The 26734-nt window shown below is 37.6% G+C and overlaps 1 protein-coding gene across 32 annotated transcripts in view; it reads right to left on the reverse strand.

The window, feature by feature from the left end:
- LOC147365801 (uncharacterized) overlaps window positions 1-26734 on the reverse strand; it is an 856584-nt gene that overhangs the window by 580989 nt on the left and 248861 nt on the right. For 30 of the 32 annotated variants that reach the window (XR_015132780.1, XR_015132770.1, XR_015132771.1 and 27 more), the window contains one exon: window positions 1500-1635. Coding sequence is in view for 6 of the 32 variants with exons in the window: in XM_086317214.1 (XP_086173340.1) it covers window positions 1500-1635 (136 nt within the window). In the remaining 26 variants the exon portion in view is untranslated. Of the gene's footprint in view, window positions 1-1499; window positions 1636-11143; window positions 11263-26734 lie in introns of all 32 variants that reach the window. The other 2 variants (XR_015132795.1, XR_015132794.1) reach the window with 2 other exon arrangements.

The raw sequence follows: 26734 nt of genomic DNA on the forward strand, positions 1-26734 counted from the left end.
CATATCACACTCAAACATCATAACGGGGACATACAATAAATTATCTTCATGCATAAAACATTACAAAATATTTCAGTTTCTTCACATAAATCACTATTACTAAAATCGTGACTTTTACTCTCTTTGAAAGCATTAACTAGATTTCTACTGTACACAGCAACATAAATTGTAGAGATCTGGTTAATGCTTTAAGAGTTGCATATATACAAATTTAATTTCAGTATGAATATTTTATAATGTAAAATGTTACTTAGCTTTCATGTGTAACTGTTATATATAGCAGGCTAATTCATTTAAGTTTCTTAGGATGGTACGATGGTTTATTTTATGTGTCAATTTGACTGGGCCATGGGGTACCTAAATAAAAGGTTACTTCTGGGTATATCCATAAAGGTGTTTCAGATGAGATTAGCATTTAAGTTGGTGGACTCACTAAAAATAGATTGCCCTTCTCAACGTGGGTGGGCACCATCCAAATGTTGAAGGCCAAAACAGAACAAAAATCAGAGAAGGAAGGATTAGTCCCCTTCCTACCTGTCTGCCTGAGCTGGGACATAGCTCTTCTCTTACCCTTGGATTGGAATTTACACTACCAGTTCCTCTGATTCTCCTTTAATTCTCAGGACTGGAATTATACCACAGGCTTTCTTAGGTCTCCAGCTTGTAAGCAAACAGCAGATTGTAGGATTTCTCAGTCTCCATAATCACATGAGCTACTTTCTTATAATCATTCTCTCTCTCTCTGTGTATATACACTATACACGTACTCACATCCCCCCACATATATATGTGTGTGTGTGGGTGTCGCTCAGTCATGTCCGACTCCAATCCAATGGGCTGTAGCCCGTCAGACTCCTCTGTCCATGAGGATTCTCCAGGCAAGAATACTGGAGTGGGTTGCCATGCCCTCCTCCAAGGGATCTTCCCGACCCAGGTCTTCCGCATTGCAGGTGGATCCTTTATCAACTGAGCCACCAGGGAATGTATATACATATACATATACATACATTTTATACACACACACACACGGGCTTCCCAGGTGGTGCTAGTAGTAAAGTATCTGCCTGCCAATTCAGGAGACAGAAGAGATCTGGGTTTCTTCCCTGGGTTAGGAAGATCTCTGGAGCAGAGCATGGCAACCTACTCCAGTATTCTTGCCTAGAGAATCCCCATGGACATAGGAGCCTGGCAGGCTACAGTTCACTGGGTCAAAAAGAGCTGGACACGACTGAAGTGATTTAGTATACATACACACACACACATAAAATATATATATATATATATATATATATATTGCATGCTATATATTGATTCTGCTTCTCTGGAGAACACTAATACAGATGATACAGTTTGTGTCTGACCGAAAAGTTCCAGTCAAGAAAAGTAGAAAAATCAGATAAAATAAAAAGAGTTTCTATTTATAGGCATCAGAGATTTATGGAAACAAAGAGGACTAGAGAGTCCAAAATCCTGAAGAAGTAGGAATCCCGGAGAGGTACCTGACAGATCTGCAGCCATTTCTGCCCTGGAACACTTCTGGCTTGATGCAGTCAGAATCAACAGTAGAAGCTTGGTTCAGACAAAGGGTCTCACTGGGGGACGGAAAGGTTCGCAGAATTTTGGTGGTCTCTGGTTCTGAAGTGACAAAGAAAGTGAGACTTGAGAAGTGTTAAGTACAAAGAATGCATATCCCTCAAGAGACCTGTCAAATTCTACAGGTACTTTGAAACTTCACATACAAAGGAAGTTTGTTATAAGCGCTCCCTCCTGCGATTAGGAATGAAAAAATGTATCACCATTCTGTTCAACATTATACTGGAGGGTCAAGTAACTACAATAAAATAAGAAAAGGAAATGAAAGGTGCAAGTGCTGAAATAAAACCCATTATTCTACATATGACTATTCTGTGATTATAGTAAATCAAAAGAATCCAAGACAAACTACAAGAATAGTTAATGATCATTCTATACAAAGTCAGTAAACAAAATTAATTGTATTTCCATATACCAATATACCAATGTTTGCTGTGTAAAAACCACTCCTAAAACTTATTGATTAAAAATTTATCTGTTCAGTTGCAATTGTGAACATCAACAATTTGGTCTGGGATAAGCTAAGCAGGTGCAGGTCTCAGCTTCTGGTCTCTTCAAGTCTTGGCTCAGCTCACACATACTCTCTGGTCAACTTCTGTGCCACTTAGCATTGGCTGGCTTGAGATGGCCATAGCTAGGATGACTCAACTCTGTTCAAGCTGATTATTCAGTAGCAGCTGGCCATCTTAGACTTCTTTGCCAAGTATCACTAGAAAATTATTCAGTCAAAGCAAGTCACAAGGCCATCTAGATTCCATGAGTGGAGGAGTGGATGTTTCCTCTTGATGGAAAGATTAAAGAATTATATTGCAAAGAATATAAATACAAAAGGGGTGGAAAACTAAGGGGTATAGATGTAATTAACCTATCACAATCAGCAACAAATATAGAATTTACATAAAGATTCTATATAATATCAAAATAGCAAATACCAAACATCTAGACAAGACAGAGTAACAGAGAAAAAAATGTCTTTCCACTTGAAGCAACGAACAATATATGAACAGTTTTTAAGAGAATAGGCATGAGGCAACAAAGGACAATGATCCCTAAAGGACAAGAAATGAACAGGAGTCCTGTGATTGCTCCAACTTAATGCCTTAACAAAGTACAGGGTAACAGCATGCGAAGAATCCAGGTAGTGTCCAGGAAACTCCACAAGTTAAGAAGATAAGAGTTGGAAGTTCAGGAAAACAAAGCCGCTAGAGTCTGCCACTAGAGTACTGGAAAAAAGAGAGCTATCCAGAGAAATAAACCACTTGCAAAAGCAGACTGGCTTTAAACATTAAACCCATACACACTGTATAATCCAGTCATACCACTGCCTGAGTATTTAATCAAGTACAAAGAAAGCTTTCGTACACACCAAGACTTGTATATGAATATTCAGAGCAATATATTTGTAATAGCCAGAAAACTGGGGGAAAAACAAACAAATGTCCATCACCTATGTATACATTATCCAGAAATTCCACTTCCTGGTATACACCCAAGAGAAATAACTATATAGATTTACTAATAGTCATGAATATGAGTATGCATAGCAGCTCTATTCAGTAATATTTTCAAACTGAAAGTAACACAAATATCCATCTATAATAGAGGCTAAATAAAGTGTGGGCTTTTTCCACACAATAAAATACTATACAGCAATGAATGAATTACAAATATACAAATTACAAATATATGCATCAATGGATCTCACAAATACTGAACAAAAATAGTCCAGTTACCAGAGTACTACAGGACCCTATTTTTGTTGTTCAGTCGCTACACCATGTCTGGCAATTTGTGAACCCATAGATTGCAGCATGCCAAGCTTCCCTGTCCTTCACTATCTCATGGAGTTTGCTAAAATGAATGTCCATTGATTCAGTGATGCCATCCAACCATCTCATACTCTGTTGCCCCCTTCTCTTCCTGCCCTCAATCTTTCCCAGAATCAGGGTCTGTTCCAAAGAGTTGGCTCTTCACAACAGGTGATCAAAATATTGGAGGTTCAGCTTCAGCATTAGTCCTTCCAAAGAATATTCAGGGTTGATTTCCTTTAGGATTGAGTGGTTTAATCTCCTTGCTGTCCAAGGAACTTGTAAGAGTCTTCTCTAGCACCACAATTCAAAGGCATCAGTTCTTCAGTACTCAGCCTTCTTTATGGTCCATTTCTCATATCCATGCATGACTACTGGAAAAACCATAGCTTTGACTATTCGGACTTTTGTCAGCAAAGTCATGTCTCTGCTTTTTTAATACGCTGCCTAGGTTTGTCATCCCTGGAGGTGGTCATGGCAGCCCGCTCCAGTATTCCTGCCTGAAGAACCCCATGGACAGAGGAGCCTGGTCCATGGGGTTCCTGGACACAAAGAGTCCATGGGGACGCAGAGAGTCAGACATGACTGAAGCAACTAAGCATGCCTGCACTAGCTTTGTCATAGCTTTCTAAGGAGCAAGTGTCTTTTAATTTTGTGGCTTCAGTCACTGTCCACAATCATTTTGGAACCCAAGAAAATAAAACCTGTCACCACTTCCACTCTTTCCCCTTCTATTTGCCATTAAGTGATGGGGCCAGATGCCATGACCTTAGTTTTTGAATGTTGAGTTTTCAGCCACCTTTTTCACCCTCCTCTTTCACCCTTGTAAAGAGGCTCTTTAGTTCCTCTTCACTTTCTTCCATTAGAGTTGTATCATGTGCGTATCTGAGCTTTTAATATTTCTCCCTGCAATCTTGATTTCAGCTTGTGATTCATCCAGTCTGACACTTCACGTGATGTACTCTGCATATAAGTTAAATAAGCTGGGTGACAACAAATACCCTTGATGAACTCCTTTCTCACTTTTTATCCAGTCCATTGTTCATGTCTGATTCTACCTGTTGCTTCTTAACCTGCATACAGCTTTCTTATAAGACAGTTAAGGTGGTCTGATATTCCCATCTCTTTAAGAATTTTCCACAGTTTGTGAGGCACACAAAGGCTTTAGCATAGTCAGTGAAACAGAAGTGGGATGTTTTTCTGAAATTCCCTTGCTTTCTCTATGATCCAATGGATGTTGACAATTTGATCTCTGGTCCCTCTGCCTTTCCTATTTACATGAAGTAATATAGGACAACAGTCTGCAGTGTTAGAAGTTAAGTTAGCAGTTTCTCTTGGCAGTGCCTATGATTGGAAAGTGCTGAATCACACAGCTATGTTCACTTTGTGGGAAACTCACTGGGTTTCACACTTGAGCTTTAGTCACTCAAATGCTCCCTATATTCCAAAGCATTGAGTGTGTCTGATGTCAGTAGCTGTACATGCCATAAACCTCCATGACACTGGCATGCAGTTACCTTTCATTTCCAGACCGTAGGGAAAGAGATGTAGAAGCAGCATTCATTTCTTTGAGGCCTAAATGACATTAGTCACAGAAGCAAATATTTAAGGTTACAGGTCCCAAGTGCCAGATCCCAAGGGACAGATGGACAATGTGTTTTATTTGCAATGAATTTGTGTTTGTAACAAGCAGGGCTTTCTGAAACACAAGACCCAGAGCAGCGGCGGCACCTGCATGAATCTAAGGAGGTTCTGGTCTGGTTAGAATTTAACTGACATGTTTGGCCATGGACTAAGGTAATTGTTTCCCTCTACTACCTGTTATCCACTGCATTACCTATATACATCTCCCATTTTTGAGGGGATTTTTAACATAAAATTTGCTTTGACATATTACCACCAGATTGTATCTAAGAATGTTTCAGTCAATTCAGTTGCTCAGTCCTGTCTGACTCTTTGCAACCCCATGGACTGCAGCACACTAGGCTTCCCTGTCCATCACCAACTCCTGGAGCCTGCTCAAACTCATGTCCGAGTCAGTGATGCCATCCGACCAGCTCATCTTCTGTTGACCCCTTCTCCTCCTGCTTTCAATCTTTCCCAGCATCAGGGTCTTTTCCAATGAGTCAGTTCTTCACATCAGGTGGCCAAAGTATCAGAGTTTCAGCTTCAGCACAGTCCTTCCAATGAATATTTAGGACTGATTTCCCATAGGATTGACTGGTTTGATCTCCTTGCAGTCCGAAGGACTCTCAAGAGTCTTCTCCAACACCACAGTTCAAAAGCATCAATTCTTTGGTGATCAGCTTTCTTTAAGGATGTTTAAATTCCATTAAAAGATCAACAAAAAGGAGAGAAACAATTTGGTCCCAAAGAAATTACAAAACAAATCTGGTTTTTCTGGTGGCTCAAACAGTAAAGAATCTACCTGCAATGCAGGAGTCCTGAGTTAGATCCCTGGGTCAAGATCACCTGGAGAAGGGAATGGCTACCACTCCAGTATTCTTGCCTAGAGAATCCCAAGGGCAGAGAAGCCTGGTGTGCTACAGTCCATGGGATTGCAAAGTGTCGGACACGACTGAGCAACTAAGCACACACACAGATATGAATGAAATTTGAAACTGTTCATTTGTTAGATTTGTTTTGATTAACTGTATCCCATTTTTGTACTCCTTACAATGTATAGAAAGCTATAAACATCCAACTTGAGGTCTTTTAACAGCTCATATTGGTTTTAAGTGTCAGAGTCAAGACCTTATAGACGGAATTAGCTATACATGGCCAAGTCATAGCTAATTTGATGTATTTGCAAAGTGGAATTTCTTATATCGTGGAAATAAATCCACTGGAGGCTTGAGTATGGAGAAGTAACCTCAGGAAGGGATACATATATATCACTAATTATCACTCTACAGGCAGGTACTCATGCAGATCATCAGAGGAGAGTGGCAGAGGGCTTTGCTTTATTGTCTGTCAGCTAGCTGATACCACCCCACTTCAGCTGCCCCCCAAGGGAGGAGACAGGCCTTTTTAAAAGAAACTAGCAGCAGTTCTATGTGCTTGACAGAGCTCAGTATGCTCTGAGGAGTCTCCTGGGTAGTCCAGAGAGACCGGGTGGAACAACTGCCAAGATGAAAACAAATGACTTAGAGTGAGGTGGACGCAGAAATACAGAGGAAGCAGAGGGGAAATGAGAAAATTCATTTACCCTATATTAAGCAAGATGTTCAGTGAGCTCTATATATTACTGCCAAGTAAAAGAGGAGAAAAATAAGTTTATGAACTATATAATTATGCATAGAATATATTAAATATCTTAAAAATAAATTTACAAGCACCCGAAAGCTCATGAGGAATTGAGCAAAACTCCAAAAATTAATGTGTCTGCCGAATCTAATTTTCTTCTGTAACAGTAACAAGGCTGCTGAATCAATAGTTACAATTAGCTTGATTGTCCAAAGAGGACTGAACATAGTCAACATGCAAAACATTATCTTTGTTAAATTTCTAGTCCTAGGCCACTTGGCGAATGTCTCTAAAATGGGAAAGACAGGAAAAAGACCGGGTTTAGATTACCTTGGGTGTACAAGGGGATTCTTGTGAGCAATGCTCCTGTCATCCTATAGGGGAGAAGAGGTGGCATGATGTATCAAACTGAATTCCTCAAGAATGTCATGCCTGTTCCTCTTTCATATCGTTATCAATCACTTAGATAAGATTGAACCATCAGACTCCTGAGTGCAAACTGGAGAGTTTTCTATCAAGTCTGTTACTTCTGTTGTTGGAAAATGTATCTTGACTCCTCCTCGTACACTTTACTCTTCAACATCAGATATTTATTTAGTTGTATTTTCAATGCAGTACTTTAACAAAACTCCTTGAGAGAAATGATGCAAAGAAAATTCTGAAGAGACTGAAGGAAATAGAATGAAATAACCAAAGCTCAGTTTTAGATCAACTTCTTCCTTTCTTACTTTCTCTACCTGTAAGTCTGGCCCTTCATTGTACTTGAATCAGTAAAAGGAGGTCTCCTGTTTCCGAGAAAGTCTTTTTACATTCAACCAGACTTGCTTTCAGAGATGTTCCCTAAGCATGTATTTCATTGCTAATTTGCCACTCAAAACCATTCACTGCTCCCAAACTTCTTATCAAAGCACACAGGCCCTTTACAATCTAGACCCAATCTTTCTTTCCAATCTCACCTCCCACCACAACAGAACACCCTTGATTTCATAGCTACATCAATTTTCTTTTGGTTTCCCTGACTTGGCTCCAATACCATGTTCCTATTTTCTGTGTGATGTTGTACAAAGGGAATTACAGATTGCTGATGTTTAAAAGTATTTGTTTCACTGAATATTACCTAAGTTTTAGAAAAATTTTGGAAAAGGCTCAACACAAGTACCTCCTAAAGAATATATCTTACTAATTATGAATTTCACTGCAGCATGACTGCTAAGTGAATACAGAAATTAGAAGTGCAATCTCTTTCAGAGTGCTAGAATCAGACTAATAATTAGTGATCTTTATATTATTATGTTGGTGCAAACATAATTGTGATTTTTGCATTGTTGAAATTTGCCACTTGATATTGGAATGCACTCAAATAAATGTGGTTATCTTATATATCATTTTAATGTGCATTTCTTGCTTTATGTTTTTTTTTTTTTTGCTAATGACTTATTACTTGCTGTTTATTTTGTATTTATTTTCAACTAGGGAAATAATGTTAGGAAAAAAAGCAAATACCAAGCAAAGCTAGTATGTTCAGGAAGCTATGAAAGAAATTGTTACAGTAATAATTCTTTTCATAAGGACAAAAGCTCTCATGACAAATATTCTCTTAAACAGTTTATTGCAAAGTCATAGACAAAAATTTCAACATAAGCACCTTCATTTTCATCCCTTACTAATAAACTGATGGAAAAGTGGGGAAATAAAAACTGAATAATCAGATAACATCCAATTTGGATAACTGTACCATACTCACTCTTCTAATATTAAGTTAGCAGTTACCCTGGACACAATCATGTGACCACAGAATACCTGTGCAGGCATTGTTTCATAAAGAAAACATTTTATGATTTCTTTGTTGAAAAAGAAAGGTCTTTTTTTGAAATGCTTTCATGACATTAAAAAAATGTATAATTGAAAAAAATAAAAAATATAGTTACTGGGTTTTTTGTTTTTTTTTTATGCTTTTCTCTTTACTCCCAAGCAAACTGCCCCAATTCCAGTTTTAGATATTATCCTTGACAATAAGCGGCTCTGTAATTAGAAAATGCCCATTCATTTATCTCAACACTAGGTCCATTCGCCAAGTTCATATAAGAGCAACAAACCAAACCTGAGCTGTGGGACAACTGAAGGTGAACAGGCATTTACATTTTTTGAATGATAACTGAACCTACTTAATAAAAGCAACTGTAGTAAAGAATCTGCCTGCTGATGCAGGAGATCTAAGAGATGCAGCTTCAATATCTGGGTTGGGAAGATCCTCTGAAGTAGGAAATGGCAACCCACTCCAGTATTCTTGCCTGGAGAACCCTATGAACAGAGGAGCCTGGTGGGCTACAGTCCAGGGAGCCTCAAAGAATCAGAGACAACTGAGCGAACAATTTAATAAAAGCAACTTTAAAATTAGGGATGAAGTTCATATCATCAATCCCTGTGAATAGGAAAATTTTAAAGGGAAAGTGATTGTATATTTTTTATATTTCAGATCCAGAGAGAGATGATTTTTAAAAACTGGTCTTTTCTCTTAGAACTTTCAAATAGCTGGGCTCAGAGAGGATCCACTGATGTGATTATAGAAACAGTGAAAATTTTGGCAACACCAGCAGACATAGATCAAGAAATATGTTTGACTTTGGCCTTTTTTTTTTTTCAGTTTAAAATTCATACTTTTGATTATTCTCCAGTGACTAGAGTCTGTGACACATTAGAATTGAGCTTGCTACATGCAAGCAAGGGCATTCAGGGGCAATACACCACTGGACTGGAGGGAGTCTTGCCCTGCCAGCCCCAGGGCCTCCTCTGTGAGGCTGTGCACCTAATTAGGTGGAGTCTACATTAAAAGAATGGGAAGGTGTTTCCTACTATTTGCAAATTGTGGGTTGGGGCTGTGAATATTGAAGAGACTATGTAAAACAAACACTCACTCAGGTTGCATTATCAACTCTTGTGCTTAGTCCCTCAGTCCTGTCTGAATCTTTGCAACCCCATGGACTGTAGCCCACTAGGTTCCTCTGTCCATGGGGATTCTCCAAGCAAGAATGCTGGAATGTGTTGCCATGCCCTCTTCCAGGGGATCTTCCCAAGCCAGGGATCTAACTCAGTTCCCCCATACTGCATGCAGATTTTTTACCGTCTGAGCCACCAAACTATAACTTTTCTTGCAGATGTTTTCTATCTGCCACTTGTCTTAGTCATATCTGAAAAGTTGATTTAATCATATAACATACTTCATCATGTATCCTGCTTTTTTTTAATTTGACATGGCAACATTTTACATAAACTTTAATATTTTTATTTCAAAAAAATAATAGCTAATACTTTCATCATATACTGTTTACCACTCCAAACATTTCAAATACAATGTAGTTGATTCTCACAAACAGTTCTATGGCTGTGAGGGATATACTTGTTGTTTGCTAATTACTCACTAAGTTGTGTCCGACTCCTAAGACTATTACATCTTAATTTTTCAGACTGAAAAAACAAGCTGAGGCACAGAAAAGTTAAGTAACTTCTCCACTCTTACACCACAAGTAAAGGGTGGAGCAGGAAAACAAACCCAAGCAGTCTGTCTCCAGTAGGCATTTTCACTTCTAAGTTGTTCTATCCCTCATAACTACACTGGATGCCATGAAACATGTTTACCAAATATTTTCAAAACAGTACTTGAATATTAGACACTTATGGAGAAGGCAATGGCACCCCACTCCAGTACTCTTGCCTGGAAAATCCCATGGACGGAGGAGCCTGGTAGGCTGTGGTCCTTGGTGTCGCTCAGAGTCAGGCACGACTGAGAGACTTCATTTTCACTTTTCACTTTCATGCATTGGAGAAGGAAATGGCAACCCACTCCAGTATCCTTGCCTGGAGAATCCCAGGGACAGAGGAGCCTAGTGGGCTGCCATCTATGGGGTCGCACAGAGTCGGACACAACTGAAGTGACTTAGCAGCATTAGACACTTAAGTTCAAAAATAGTTATTTTTCTTTGTTTGTTATCTGAGCTAAAATTATTTGGAGACTTTTTAAAAACCACCTCACCACAGATTATTTTTTAATTGGTAAAATACACTGTAATCTGAATTTTTACTTGAGCATTTAAAAATTATTTTCAATTAATTACCTTAAAATAATCTAGTTGTTTTAATAATTAGAGATCTGGAAGAACATAGTAAATTATTTAAACTTCAGGATGTCATATTTCTCCCGAAGTTTTTTGTTACTTTTTATATGCTGTGTCAAAAGCATATTGCACAAAAATGGTCACCCTAAGGATATAAGATTTCTTTCATGTTTATTTGGCAATTTCACCCCAGATTAAATAAAATCTACTTTTTAAATTCTACATGACTTAAACCTTAACTAAGATAACTATGATTACAGGTATTTACAATAAAGAAGTGATTTTTTTTTCCAGTGAAATAAATTTCAAATAGCCCTTTCTTCACTACAGTTATCAGAGAAAACAGTTCTTTAGGGAAATTTCTTCATACCACCAAAAATGTACCTGATAGGGATCATGGACACAAAGCAGAGCACTCTGCTTGTTTGAGAATCAGACAGCTACAGTGTCACACAGCTACTCTCATACGTAGAAAGGCAGATGTATTTTCAGAACTTGAGCTGCTGGAAGAAAGCAAGATACTCATTAGCAATTAATGGATTAAGAACTAATGATTGTTCCACTGACTGATATTTCTGTTTGGGGGCCAAGACCATACTGTCTTGATTACTGTAGCTTTGTACTACAGTCTGAAATCAGGAAAGCCAATTCTTCCACTTCTATTTTTCTTTCTCAAGATTGCTGTGGCTATTCAGTCTTTTGTGTTTCCATACAAATTATAAAATTGTTTGTTCTAGTCCTTTGAAAAATGCATTGACAATTTGATAGGGACTGCATTCAAACTGTAGATAGCTTTAGGTAGTATAGATTTTTACAATAGTGATTCTTCAAGTCCAAGAACAAAAGATATATCTCGATCTGTTTGTCTTGAATTTAATTTCTTTCATCAATTCAGTTTCTGAGTCATGTCTGACTCTCTGCGACACCATGGACTGCAGGCTCCCTTGTATATCACCAATTCCCGGAGCTTGCCCAAACTCATGTCCATTGAGTCACTGATGCCATCTGACTATCTCATCCTCTGTCATCCCCTTCTCTTCCTGCCTTCATTCTTTCCCAGCATCAGGGTCTTTTCCTATGAGTCAGTTCTTCATATCAGGTGGCCAAAGTATGGAAGCTTCAACTTCAGCATCAGTCCTTCCAATGAATATTCAGAACTGATTTCCTTCCGGATGGACTGGTTGGATCTCCTTGGAGTCCAAGGGACTCTTGAGTGTCTTCTCCAACACCACATCTCAAAAGCATCAATTCTTCTGTGCTCAATTTCTTTCAGGTCCAACTCCCACATTAATATACAACTACTGGAAAAACAATAGTTTTGACTATACAAACCTTCATTGGTAAAGTAAGGTCTCTGCTTTTTAATATGTTGTCTAGGTTGGTCATAGCTTTTTGTCCAAGTATCAAGAGTCTTTTAATTTAATGACTGCAGTCACCATCTGAGGTGATTTTGGAGCCCAAGAAAATAAAGTCTATCACTGTTTCCATTGTTTCCCCATTCATTTGCCATGAAGTTATGGGGCCAGATGCCATGATCTTAGTTTTCTGAATGCTGAATTTTAAGCCAGCTTTTTCACTCTCCTCTTTCACCTTCATCAAGAGGCTCTTTAGTTCCTCTTCTCTTCCTACCATAAGTGTGGTATCATCTGCATATCTGAGGTTATTGATATTTCTCCCAGCAATCTTGATTCCAGCTTGTGCTTCATCCAGCCATGAATTTTGCATGATGTACTCTGCATATGAGTTAAATAAGCAAGGTGACATATACAGCCTTGATATACTCCTTTCCCAACTTGGAGCCAGTCTGTTGTTCCATGTCCAGTTCTAACTGTTGCTTCCTGACCTGCATACAGATTTCTCAAGAGGCAGGTCAGGTGGTCTGGTATTCCCATCTCTTGAAGAATTTTCCACAGTTTGTTGTGATCCACACAGTCAAAAGCTTTGACATAATCAATAAAGCAGAAGTATATATTTTTCTGGAACTCTCTTGCTTTTTTGATGATCCAGCAGATGATGGCAATTTGATCTCTGGTTCCTCTTCCTTTACTAAAACCAGCTTGAACATCTGGAAGTTCATGGTTCATGTATTGCTGAAGCCTAGCTTGGAGAATTTTGTGCCTTACTTTGCTAGAGTGTGAGATGAGTGCAGTTGTGCAGTAGTGTGAACATTCTTTGTCATTGCCTTTCTTTGCGATTGGAATGAAAACTGACCTTTTCCAAGTCCAGTGGCCACTGCTGAGTTTTCCAAACTGGCATATTGAGTGAAGCACTTTTACAGCATCATCTTTCAGGATTTGAAATAGCTCCACTGGAATTCCATCACCTCCACTAGCTTTGTTCATAGGGATGCTTCCTAAGGCCCACTTGACTTCACATTCCAGGATGTCTGGCTCTAGGTGAGTGATCACACCATTGTGATTATCTGGGTTGTGAATATCTTTTTTGTATAGTTCTTCTGTGTATTCTTCCCTCCTCTTCTTAATATCTTCAGCTTCTGTTAGGTTCATACCATTTCTGTCCTTTATTGTGCCCATCTTTGCATGAAATGTTCCTTGGTATCTCTAATTTTCTTGAAGAGCTCTCTAGTCCTATAACTCTAATTACTATAAGACACTGAAGTTTCCTGTGTAAGATCTTTGTCTACTTAGGTATTTTATTCTTTTTGCTGCAGTGATACATGGGATTGTTTTCCTAATTTCTCTTTCTGATTTTTCATTGTTATTCCCTTTGCTGCAGTGGTACATGGGATTGTTTCCCTAATTTATCTTTCTGATTTTTCAATGTTAGTGTATAGGAGTGCCTGTGATTTCTGCATATTAATTTTGTAACCTACAAGTTTACTAAATTCATGGATTAGCTCTAGTTATTTTCTGGTGGCATCTTTGAGTGAAGTGAGTGAAGTTGCTCAGTCGTGTCCGACTCTTTGCGACCCCATGGACTGTAGCCTAACCAGGTTCCTCCGTCCATGGGATTTTCCAGGCAAGAATACTGGAGTGGGTTGCCACTTCAGGAAAGCCAAGCAATAACCCCATGCACTCATGGGCACCTTATCTTTGACAAAGGAGGCAAGAGTATACAGTGGAGAAAAGACAGCATCTTCAATAAATGATGCTGGGAAAATTGGACAGCTGTGCATAAAAGAACACTTTCTAACACAATTCACCAAAATAAACTCAAAGTGGATTAATGACCTAAATGTAAGGCCATAAACTATAAAACTCTTAGAGGAAAACATAAGCAAAACACTCTTTGACACAAATCACAGCAACATCCTCTGACCCACGTCCTAAATAATGGAAATAAAAACAAAAATAAACAAGTGGGACCTGATTAAAATTAAAAGCTTTTACACAGAAAAGGAAACTATAAATAAGATGAAAAGACAACCCTCAGAATGGGAGAAAATAATTGCAAATGAAATAACAAAGGATTATTCTCCAAAATATACATACAGCTCCTATAGCTCAATACTAGAAAAACAAACAACCCAATCAAAAAGTGGGAGGAAGACTTAAACAGACATTTCTCCACACAAGACATACAGATGGCCAACAAACACAGGAAAAGAGGCTCAATATCACTTATTATTAATGAAATGCAAATCAAAACTACAATGAGGTATCATCTCTCACTGGTCAAAACGGATATCTTCCAAAAATCTACAAACAATAATTGCTGTGGAGAGTGTGGAGAAAAGGGTTGGTGAAAATGTAAATTGATACAACCACTATTAAGGACAGAATGGAGATTCCTTTAAAAACTAGGAATAAAACTACCTACTATGAGCTAGCAATCACCCTGCTGGGCACATACTGTGAGCCAACCGTAACTGAAAAAGACACATGTATCCCAGTGTTCATAGCAACACTATTTACAATAGTTAGGACAAGAAAGCAACCTAGATGTCCACTGAGAGACCAACTGATAAAGAAGTTGTGGTACATATATACAATGGAATATTACTCAGAGGGACGGGATATATGTATATCTATGACTGATTCACAGTGTTGTATGGCAGAAGCCAACAAAATACTGTAAAGAAATTATCCTCCAATTAAAAATAATTTTAAGAAAACCTAAGATTTTACTTCACCAATAAATAATGTTTCTGGCTAGAACTAAAATGCATTTTTGTAATTACCATTGAGATTCTAAGTAAGAAATCCAGAGCCTGTTTCGGAATGCCACGGATAAAATGTGGAAGAGGCAGTAAACTTCACTAGGAAGTTAATTCTTAATACTGGTTTAGAATTCCTTCCACTTCCTATGAGGACCTGAAACTAGCTCATGGGTGCATGCTCAGTCGTGGCTGACTCTTTGTAACCCCAGGGAATGTAACCCTCCATTCTCCTCTGTTCATGGACTTTTCCAGGAAAGAATACTGGAGTGGGTTGCCATTTTCTACTCCAGGGGAATTTCCTGACCCAGAGATCAGACCTCCGTGTCCTGCGTCTCCTGCATTGGCAGGCAAATTCTTTACCACTGAGCCACCTGGGAAGCCCGAAAACTAAGCTCAGGTTCCCTTTAATAACATCTTACATAGTAAAGTATACAAAGCACTTCTTTATTTGGGGTTTAGTCTTTCTCAATAAATCTTTTATAGTTTTACTCACCTCCATGTAAAGGAACTTCTCAAATGGAAGACTATTACATTTAAGCATTTTCACCTAAATTGGGTAAAATTTGGTAAGTAACACTCACTTTTTAAAATCCTAACTTTCATTTTCACCATAAAGTGTCCAATGCCCTACTGTGGTGTGGATGTACTACAAATAACACAAAACCACATTAACTAGTTCAATTTAAATCAGGCCCACAAATTAAGAGGACTTTTAATGCTGCCCAATTATGCTGTATTTTTGACCTGTCCAGACACTCTCCTCACCTAAACATGCCTCATGCCTTCTTCTTTCTCTTTGAATCCCAAATATGTCTTTATTCATCCTGAATTGCAACTACGGCCTTGCTTCCTACTTCACTGAGAACACTGAGGCAATCAGAAGAGAACTTCAGCAGGCTCTCCCCACCACCTCTGCTTACCCACCAGCACTGGTCACCATATTTTCTGTCCTCCTATCTTCTACTCTTGCTGCCAAGCTTCATTTCTATGTATAACTAATTGAATTCATGAATACTATCCAGTCAAGGATATTGCTTCTGCAATTACTCTCTTTCTCTAATACATCAATACTTTCCCCTATATTGGATTACTCCTTTCAGCACATATCACAATGGTTTGCTCCCTCCTCCTTGAAATACTTTCCTTTTTTGGCTACTAGCACACTACATTGTATTGATTTTCCTGCTACTATTCTGGTTTCTCTTTCTCGGTCTTTTTTGCTACTCCTTCTACCTTTTCCCAAACTCTATAAAAGCTGAAATGTTTCAAGCCTCACTCTAGAAGGGCACAGACCTGCCATCCTTCTTTATCCATACTCATGTCTTTTGCTATATCATTCAGTCTCATAATTTTAAATTTCACCTACATGCTAACAACTCATAAAATGCAATTTCAGCTCATAGCTGTGCTCCAAATACCTTTGCAGCATCTCCATTTTGATGTCCAACAGACTTCAGAGTCAACACATTAAGGTTACCAGATTAAATACAGAAATACAAATTTGGCCAAGAGAACTTCCATGGACTTGTCTCGCATTTCCATTTGCTAAATCTGGTGACCTTCTGACATGTTCAAAGTTGAACTCCTGTTCTTACTCTTAGCCACAACCCTTTCCAAATCAGGTTATGTCAATCATCTTTACATCCACTTGGGATAAAACTTTGGAGCTATCCTTTTTCATTCATATACCCCATTCCATAAAATCTTCTTGGTTCTACTTTCAACATATATCCAGAATCAGATGACTTTTCATTATGTTTCATGTCCTTGTGAGGCCCTTTCCCACAACCAAATCACCAACATCTCTCTGCAGAATCACTGCAATTGACACCCAACCAGGCTTCATTTAATAGATCCTTATTCCTCTTACCATCTGAGCTTCCCTCTTATCATTATAGTCTCACCTCTTACCATCTGGGCTTCCATGGTGGCTCAGATGGTAAAGAATTTGCCTAGGTTTGATCCCTGGATTGGGAAGATCCCCTGGAGAAGGAAATGGCCATCTACTCCAGTATCCTTGCCCAGAGAATTCCATGGACAGAGGAGCCTTGTGGGCTACAGTCCATGGGGCCACAAAGAGTCAGACGTGACTCTCACTTTTCATACTACACTCTTACAGTCTACTCGTCCCAAAACCAGTCTGAGTGGTCCTCTTAAAACATAAGGAGATCATGCTCAGAGTAACGGCAACATGCCTTATAATGAATTATTAGGGTTCTCCTTGCTTTTTCCGTCTGACCTTATTTCCCACAAATCACTTTCCTGGCGTTGTTTACGCTAATCCTTGAACACGTCGGGCAAGCACATGCCTTAGAGCATTTCACTAGCTGGTCCTTCTACCCGGAGCATTCTTTCCTCCCATATGTGAAAAACAAACCCCCTTAATTTCTTTAAATCTTTACTTTAATATCATTCTTATTGAGGGAAACTGGATGACTATTCAAAAGGCTACTTGCTCCCCCCTCCCTCATCACTTCTAATATCTTTATTTTATTCTTTCTTTTATAGCACTTATCAAGCTTCAGTATTCTTCTTATTCAGGTTTATTGTCTGTTGTGTCTCTTCCCCTACTACAATGTAAGATTCACAAGCATAGGGATTTTGATTTTTTTTTTTCTTCCCTTTGAACTCAATATGTAACCTTAGTGCTTGGAAAAGTATCTGGCATGTGGTGGTGATAAGTAAACATTTATGGAGTGAATTAATGAAAATTCAGTCTCAAATTGGGGCAATGGAGCCATATTCCTGGTGTAATAGAGTCTGTTGGAAACAGTATATCCTCCATTTCTTCCTATGAGGCACAGGCTAAGGAAAATGCATATGAACAAGAATTCCTATTTCTTTCTGATACATTATCAGACACAACTTCAAAAGCACAGCATTTAAATCAGAATAAAACAGGCCAACGGAAAGAGCTTCTCCTCAGACCTCTATATGACACTGCTAAGTCTGCTTTTTAAGATATAAAACCAATAATGAGAAGTTAAATGTAGAAGTAGAAAAAACAACATGAGGATGCTGAACATTTAAATAAATACTTCCGTCTGATTCTCCTTTACCTTAAAGTATATTAAATGGAACACATGTAAAAGTAGCTTCATTTTAAGACAATTTCACCCACATCTGGTTGCAATATGTGTTTTCTTTTAATAACAGTGTTTGATTGAAAAATCCAACACAATTAAAATTTTGGATGGGTCTATATATACATGGCTCAAAGTCTACAAATGAACTAAAACATATCAATAATTAGAAGTTCAGTAGATCACAGATTTGCTGATTCTTCTGTTTTAGCCCAATACATAGAATATTTATTCAACAGATGACTGACTGCCATTATTAGAAGGCAGTAATGCATCTAAACCATGTTTGCTTAGCCTAGCAAAATAATAAATAGTGCTGCGTTTATCCTTTTGTTTCGAAGGCCAACTGTTGGCTTTATTTAATACCCTCTTAACATGCTAATAGCTCCTAATGGTCACATCAGCCATCAGTTAAACAAACCATTAGGTTGAGAAAAGAAATTTCAATAAAGGCAATTCACTAATTTGTTGATTGTTAATGGACATTAGCCCATTCAGGACCTTAGCCTAGACATATAGTTTAACTCAGAATCTATTATAGCAGTTTCTCTATACATAGTCAAGAGGCTAATTCGGCATTCTAAGTATTTCTATTTCCAGAAGACATGCTACTTAGATTTTTCTATGCAAATTAGATATTTCCAATCTGTGACATACACATAACGAAAAGAACCTGCCAAAAATACACTGACTTTCAAATTATGTAATTTTCACACAGTTTATGATTAAGGATAAATTTACAAGGGTCTTCCTAATCTCTTTCTCAATTATTAAAGCACTGTTACTACTATTTTGGTTTTAGAGCTAGTCACTTCTGTTTTAGATTCAAAGTATCTTTTATATGATCAAAATACATTATGATGCCAAAAAAATGAAAGTCAAAGACATTGTTATAAATAAGACTTTGCTGTTCACTTCATGCTTGCCTTCACTGACAAGAGTTTAAATTGCTTAAAACATTTTTGTGTGTTGTAATTTCCTCTAATTTATTTAATTTTTAAATAGAAATGGGATTTGATGACTGTTTTCAGAATATTTACTCAAAATCTGATATTTGAAGTAGCAAAGAAAAATAAATGTACAGTTCTTCAGTCTAAAAAGTTAATATACATCTATGTTTCTTTTTGTAGTTGCATTATTTTTCTTGTGATAATTCCAAGACTTAAACTTAATTTTATACATTGTCAGACACCAAAGCACACATAGAACTGTGGAAAATCATGTGATTATACTCATATTTTACACAGATGCCATTCACATTATATAGTAATATGGTAACAATTAGATTTGGTATGTAGTATGAAAGCCAAGCATTGGATGAACTCAGGATTTCACATTTTTGCCCCCATTTGTCTTCAAAAGTAAGCATCTTGAATAACAGCTGAGCTGAGCCTGAAAATTCCTGGCACTTTGAAGGTATTATCACCATAACCTCACATTATTTATTACTTTACACAATTCAGGGAGAAGAGGTTTAAGGTGATTAAAGCAACCAAAGATTTGGGAATCAAGTTTCTCAGCTTTGAAATGTGAAGAAATATCTTATGGACATGCAGAGTTCTCACAACAAATTAACAGGAGTTCAAAAATCATTCTCCCTTGTGCCACTGAATCATTTAATTACCTCAACTTTCAGAACTAAATGTCCCTTCTATTCTTGCTTTCTAGAGGGTTTTTATCATAAATGGATGTTGAATTTTGTCAAAGGCTTTCTCTGCATCTATTGAGATAATCATATGGTTTTTATTTTTCAATTTATTAATGTGGTGTATTACATTGACTGATTTGCAGATATTGAAGAATCCTTGCATCCCTGGGATAAAGCCCACTTGGTCATGATGCATGATCTTTTTAATAAGTTGTTGGATTCTGTTTGCTAGAAGTTTGTTAAGGATTTTTGCATCTATGTTCATCAGTGATATTGGCCTGTAGTTTTCTTTTTTTGTGGGATCTTTGTCAGGTTTTGGTATTAGGGTGATGGTGACCTCATAGAATGAGTTTCGAAGTTTACCTTCCTCTGCAATTTTCTGGAAGAGTTTGAGCGGGATAGGTGTTAGCTCTTCTCTAAATTTTTGGTAGAATTCAGCTGTGAAGCCGTCTGGTCCTGGGCTTTTGTTTGTTGGAAGATTTCTGATTACAGTTTCGACTTCCATGCTTGTGATGGGTCTGTTGAGATTTTCTATTTCATCCTGGTTCAGTTTTGGAAGGTTGTACTTTTCTAAAACATTTGTTCATTTCTTCCAAGTTGTCCATTTTATTTGCATATAGTTGCTGATAATAGTCTCTTATGATCCTTTGTATTTCTGTGTTGTCTGTTATGATCTCTCCATTTCTAATTTTGTTGATTTGATTTTTCTCCCTTTGTTTCTTGATGAGTCTGGCTAATGGTTTCATTTATTTCTGCCCTAATTTTTAAGATTTCTTTCCTACTAACCCTGGGGTTCTTCATTTCTTCCTTTTCTAGTTGCTTTAGGTGTAGGGTTAGGTTATTTATTTGACTTTTTTCTTGTTTCTTGAGGTAAGCCTGTACTGCTATGAACCTTCCCCTTAGCACTGCTTTTATAGTATCCCATAGGTTTGGGGTTGTTGTGTTTTCATTTTCATTCGTTTCTATGCACATTTTAATTTCTTTTATTATTTCTTCTGTGATTTGTTGGTTATTCAGCAGCGTGTTGTTCAGCCTCCATATGTTGGAATTTTTAATAGTTTTTCTCCTGTAACTGACATCTAATCTTACTGCATTGTGGTCAGAAAAGATGCTTGGAACAATTTCAATTTTTTTGAATTTACCAAGGCTAGATTTATGGCCCAGGATGTGATCTATGCTGGAGAAGGCTCCATGTGCGCTTGAGAAAAAGGTGAAATTCATTGTTTTGGGGTGAAATGTCCTATACATATCAATTAGGTCTAACTGGTCTATTGTATCATTTAAAGTTGTGTTTCCTTGTAAATTTTCTGTTTAGTTGATCTATCCATAGGTGTGAGTGGGGTATTAAAGTCTCCCACTATTATTGTGTTATTAATTTCCCCTTTCATACTTGTTAGCATTTGTCTTACATATTGTGGTGCTCCTATGTTGGGTGCATATATATTTATAATTGTTATGTCTTCTTCTTGGATTGATCCTGCAATCCCACTGCTGGGCACACACACCCGAGGGAACCAAGATTGAAAGAGACACGTGTACCCCAATGTTCATCACAGCACTGTTTATAATAGCCAAGACATGGAAGCAACCTAGATGTCCATCAGCAGATGAATGGATAAGAAAGCTGTGGTACATATACACAATGGAGTAGTACTCAGCCATTAAAAATAATACATTTGAATCAGTTCTAATGAGGTGGATGAAACTGGAGCCTATTATACAGAGTGAAGTAAGCCAGAAAGAAAAACACCAATACAGTATACTAACGCATATATATGGAATTTAGAAAGATGGTAACGATAACCCTGTATGCGAGACAGTAAAAGAAATATAGATGTATAGAACAGTCTTTTGGACTCTGTGGGAGAGGGAAAGGGTGGGATAATATGGGAGAGTGGCATTGAAACATGTAAATTATCATATGTGAAACAAATCGCCAGTCCAGGTTTGATGCATGATACAGGGTGCTCGGGGCTGGTGCACTGGGATGACCCAGAGGGATGGGATGGGAAGGGAGGTGGGAGGGGGTTCAGGATGGGGAACACATGTACAGCCATGCCGGATTCATGTCAATATATGGCAAAACCAATACAATATTGTAAAGTAAATAAATAAATAAATAAAACTGGAAAAAAAAAAAAAAAAGAAACTAAATGTCCCGGTCATACAATCACCTAATTATCATGACTAGATCCTACAGTAGCTTGTGTGTACACATTTTAAAACCATAACATGGTATAGTGGAAAAGACTGTAATGCATGTCACAGACATCTCCAAATTTATTGTATGAACTAAACAGTGTTCATATTTTAATTTTTTTCTTTTCAGTCTCCAAAAAAATCACTAGAAGTATATACCATGGGGTAGCAGCTCCTATTTTTAGGTATTAAACTTGCAAAGCTTTTCCTGAAAATGTCTTAGAAGATTGTCTGTTTTAATCTATATACTATATCTTAATTGTATATTACTGTCATTTCATGTGCCATGTTGCATTTTAACATATATTAAGGCTTTATATAATATAAATATATTTGTCAACATAATTATATAAAGTTCAACATAAATTTACTGAAATAATTGTCAATATTTCCAAATATTGAAATCTGATAACCACTGTTTTTAATAATCTTAAAAAATCAACCATTTTATTTACTCAAGAATTCAATTCATAAACATTAATTAAGAGTGCAGGCTTTGCAGTGTTGCTGTGAGAATTAACTGACACATAATACAGTACAGTATTGAGACCCACTAAATTTTAGGACTTAGAGTGGGAGAGGATGATTCTGCCATGCTTGTGGAGGAGAGTGAATAATTTTCCATAATTAATAAAGTAGGACCCTTTATTTACTCTGATCTAAAGTTGTTTCTGACTCTACTTAAGAAACATAGTCATGTTTAACTTATTCTGCTCACAAGGAAACCAGCTGGGAACAGAGTCTATTTTTCATTCAACCATTGATATTGAAATGATAAGTTGGCAACCATAATTATTTCTTGTCCATAGCTCATTACAAAATCACCAGGTTGATCTATCAAGTAAGGGAGTAATTCAATTGATTGATCTGAAACTATGATTGGATTCAGTGACCTTAAATTTGCTCTCTTTCCATAAAGAAAATATTTTCAGCTAAGAGGTACTTTACTTGACCAGTATATGAACTTAATCTGATTAATTAATTAAGATGCTGAGTTCTATTGTGTTATTGTATGGTAAATACAACCACTTGAAAAAAAAATAATGATGACTTAGAAAATCTTATAGACCAACAGTTATTACCAACCCAGCCCTAAAGTCTTATCAGTTGATTTTGTACTTATCACAATTCTAATCATAGCACCATCTTTGTCCCAGATAATGAGAAACAATTATAATCCAATCCTTATAAAGGAAAGATTGAAAAACATTTTAAAAGCATTTATCATTTGCCCAACTTTGTCCCGTTGTTTCTAATTATGTATTTTGGAGCTCGCCTATCTGACAGTCTCCCAGGTGATTGAAGCTGACTGTTTCTTGGCACATCTCTCTACACTCGTGCCTAGGTGTACAGTGAGCTTCTTTCCTGTGACCTAGATGTCTTACAACCATATTTTCTGTCTTCCTCATGGGGTTTTGCTTTACAAGCATTATCATTATTCGATGACTCTAAATTTCCTTTTTATTTCATTCATTTATGCATCAAGAAATGTAATTGAGTACCTCATTGTATGCCAGCACTGCTCAAAATCATAGGAAATCAGCAGTGAATTCAAAGATTGGAGAAAGCAGAAACTATAGTTTTGAATACTTTCTGGTATAAAGGAGAAATGAATCCAAACCTTTTAAGTTATCTTACTTTTTGTGCATTAAGTTCAGCAATTCGATTACCTAGTTTATAAGGAGTTTTCGGGGAACATTTCCACCCAGAATACTTCTTCCTAATTTGGTTTTATAACCCCAGTAAACTTGCTAAAATCTTAAAAGTTGATTCTCCCAGAAACTGTGTAATGATTAATGGAAAGAAAATAGCATTATAACATTAACATGTATGAGAAATAGCAAGAAATTACTAAAGTATAACTAGTCTTTTTTTACTTGTAGATTTGATTATAAAGCTGGTTTTGCCAGTAACTGCAAACTGAAGAAAATATTTCACATTGAACATGACAACTACAGATAGACATTATACTTTAAAAACAGCCAAGCCCAGTAAGGTAGAAATTAATCCTTTTTTTCAGCTTTAGGAGTACAGAATGGGTCATGAAATAGAAATTCAGGAACATGAATATTTCTATCTAGTCAGGTGAGATTTTAAAATTCTATTATATTTTCAATTGAAAATTTTCTATTATATTTCAGAACCTGTTTTTGCTTAAAGATTAGATGAACTGGTCAAGCAATAAAAGATTTCCCACATGGGATTCAGTGGCAGTTGAGTGACGGCTGTCTCGTTAGGAGCATATGCACTTTGCAGATGACCACATTCTCACCATTCCTCACCGCCATGGGCACTGCTTGCTTTATTCATGTTTCTCATTTGCCAAATCCCATAAGCACTTGAGTTTGTGGACCATGACCCAAATTAGCCTGATATAGGGAGAAGTCAATGAGCATTGGAATTCCAAGCAAATGATTGAGGTGAGACATGGGAGGCTTTCCTAAGTAGCAACCAGTCTGAAAGTTACCCTATTCTTACCCAAATCTAGAATGGCTTTCATATTTCCCAGTATATCTGAGCTGAGAAACACATATACATTTTCATAAAAGAAGAGCTCACTGCAAAAGTAGGAAAATATAGCACAAAGTCACTGGACTTTACTAGATAGTCTTTAAGCGAATGAGTAGAATTCACTCACTCTGTGAAGGAATACTCTGTGAAGCCATTGTCAGCTCAAATACATGTGAAGAGGCTAAAGTGGTTTGGAATGATTTAACATGCAACTAGCAAAGGAAATAAGTATCCTACAAGGATACAGAAGACAGTCAGCTCAAAGATGGCTTGTATCAGCTTTATAAGTGTGTGGAACATAAGCCAAGACCAATACTGTTATTAGAGTGGTCCTCAATAAATATTTTTTGAATAAACAGATAAGTGGAAAGAAAAGTTTGATCAAAAAATGACCCCCCCAAATAAGAATGTTATGGTAGCAATTCCTTTTAAGAATTACATGTATCCCTTAGTCCCTACTAATTTTAATTACCACCAGAATCACACTGACAGCTGAACATTATTTCTATTTTGTTGAAGTCTATGCTTCACTTGTTTATCAACTTCTCTGTGGTTTAGTCAAACTAACAGTTTAGTTCTTTTCAGTTAATGCTTCTTTGTTTTCTTAGAAAGTCCTAAACTACAAAAAGCTACTTGGAAAATTAAATAAGCAAGAAAACCTACCTTTGTTTACAGATGTTATTTTGAAGTACTGGTAATAAACAGTATACCTTATTATGCTAGTACCAAATCTAACCCTATTTCCATATGGGTATAATAAATATTTTAAGCACATTATAACTAATAAGCTTGCCGTATCAACTACAAAAGTAGTAGTAGAAGAGGCAAAGAAAACTAGACTGTTTTATAGATTGTATTAATAGAATGTCAGAGTTAGAAAGACATGATGTTAAACTTTGTCTTTCTCAATATTCCTCAGCTAGAGGTACTAGAACCTCTCACTATGAACCCACTTACCCCTGGGTTTCTTGGCTGACATGAGAAGGAAAGGTAGATATTATGAAGAGAAGTTTCTCACCCAATCCTGCCCCCACAGTGCAATGCCATTTTATTTGCCTTGCCTGATGCTTTACTTTTCCTGCTGTGTTGGAAGTGCTCTCTCAAGTGAGTTTACAGGCCACTCAAGTGACATCCTGGAATTTCTTCTCCTACCGTAAGTGTTAGTCACTCAATCATGCCCAACTCTTTGCATCCCCATGGACTGTAGGCAGCCAGGCTTTTCTGTCCATGGGGATTCTTCAGGCAAGAATACTGGAGCGGGTTGCTATTCCCTTCTCCAGAGGATCTTACCGACACAAAGATCGAACTCAGGCCTCCTGCATTGTAGGCAGATTCTTTATATCTGAACCAGCAGTGAAGTCCCCCTAAATCCATTACCATTTGAGGTTTGAATCGACTGTCCAAACCACATGATATTTCTAGTCTAACGCTGAATACAGTTTGCAGCTAAAATTCCTATTGCTGTGATCCAACCACGAATACTGAACTCCCTTTAACAGTGATGTCTCCGTAAATAATCGTGCATTTTCACCACCCCCTTGGACAGTGCCCTGTCTTCCAGTGCTGGAGTAAGCAATAGATATTAGACCAATTAGTTATTAGATGTTGTCTGTCCTGAGCTTAGCTGACTTATGATACCTCACAACCTTATTCCAGGACTTGTAATCAACAGGGATCCATGTGGTCACATTTTGAAGCATTCCTGCTATTCCAAACACATAGCACTGAGAGGTAAATAAAAAGAGAAAAAATAATCATCATCAGGAACTAAACACACCAAAGTGAAAATGAAAGTGAAGTCGTGTCCGACTCTTTGCGACCTGTGGACTGTAGCCCACAAAGCTCCTCCATCCATGGGATTCTCCAGGCAAGAATACTGTAGTGGGTTGCCATTTCCTTCTGCAGAGGATCTTCCCGACCCAGGGATCGAACCCAGGTCTCCCACATTGCGGGCAGATGCTTTAATCTCTGCGCCACCAGGGAAGTTTTTAAACACACCAAAAAATGAAGCAAAACAAAAACGCACATAGGAAGTGATAAGAGGGGCTAAAGCCACTGTCTGCTGGGTTTTGAGTCACAGCAGAATTAGGCCTGGTATTTGACTTCTTTAGGGAAACAGAAACTAAAATTGATCACCATGGAATCAGATCTTGCTTCTTAAAACCAGGCATTGAAGTGGATGGAGCCCATCACACATGAAGTAGGAGATGCAGCTGCCTGCCACTGCAGAGCCTGCAGCTAATAGAACACTGCAATCTAGGAGGAGGAGGATGCAGACAAAGCTAGGCCAGGAAGTGACTCAAGTCACCTGCTGATTTAGTCACTAATTTGGAGATTCGTCCAACATCATCAAGATGCTGTAGCCCTGAATGCCACACCAGACGTGGTTCTAGATTAGAGGCTCACAATTTCCC

This window comes from Bos grunniens, chromosome 9 (assembly GCF_055505025.1).
Source record: "Bos grunniens cultivar Pamir isolate PY7600 chromosome 9, Bosgru_T2T1.0, whole genome shotgun sequence".
NCBI lineage: Eukaryota > Metazoa > Chordata > Mammalia > Artiodactyla > Bovidae > Bos > Bos grunniens.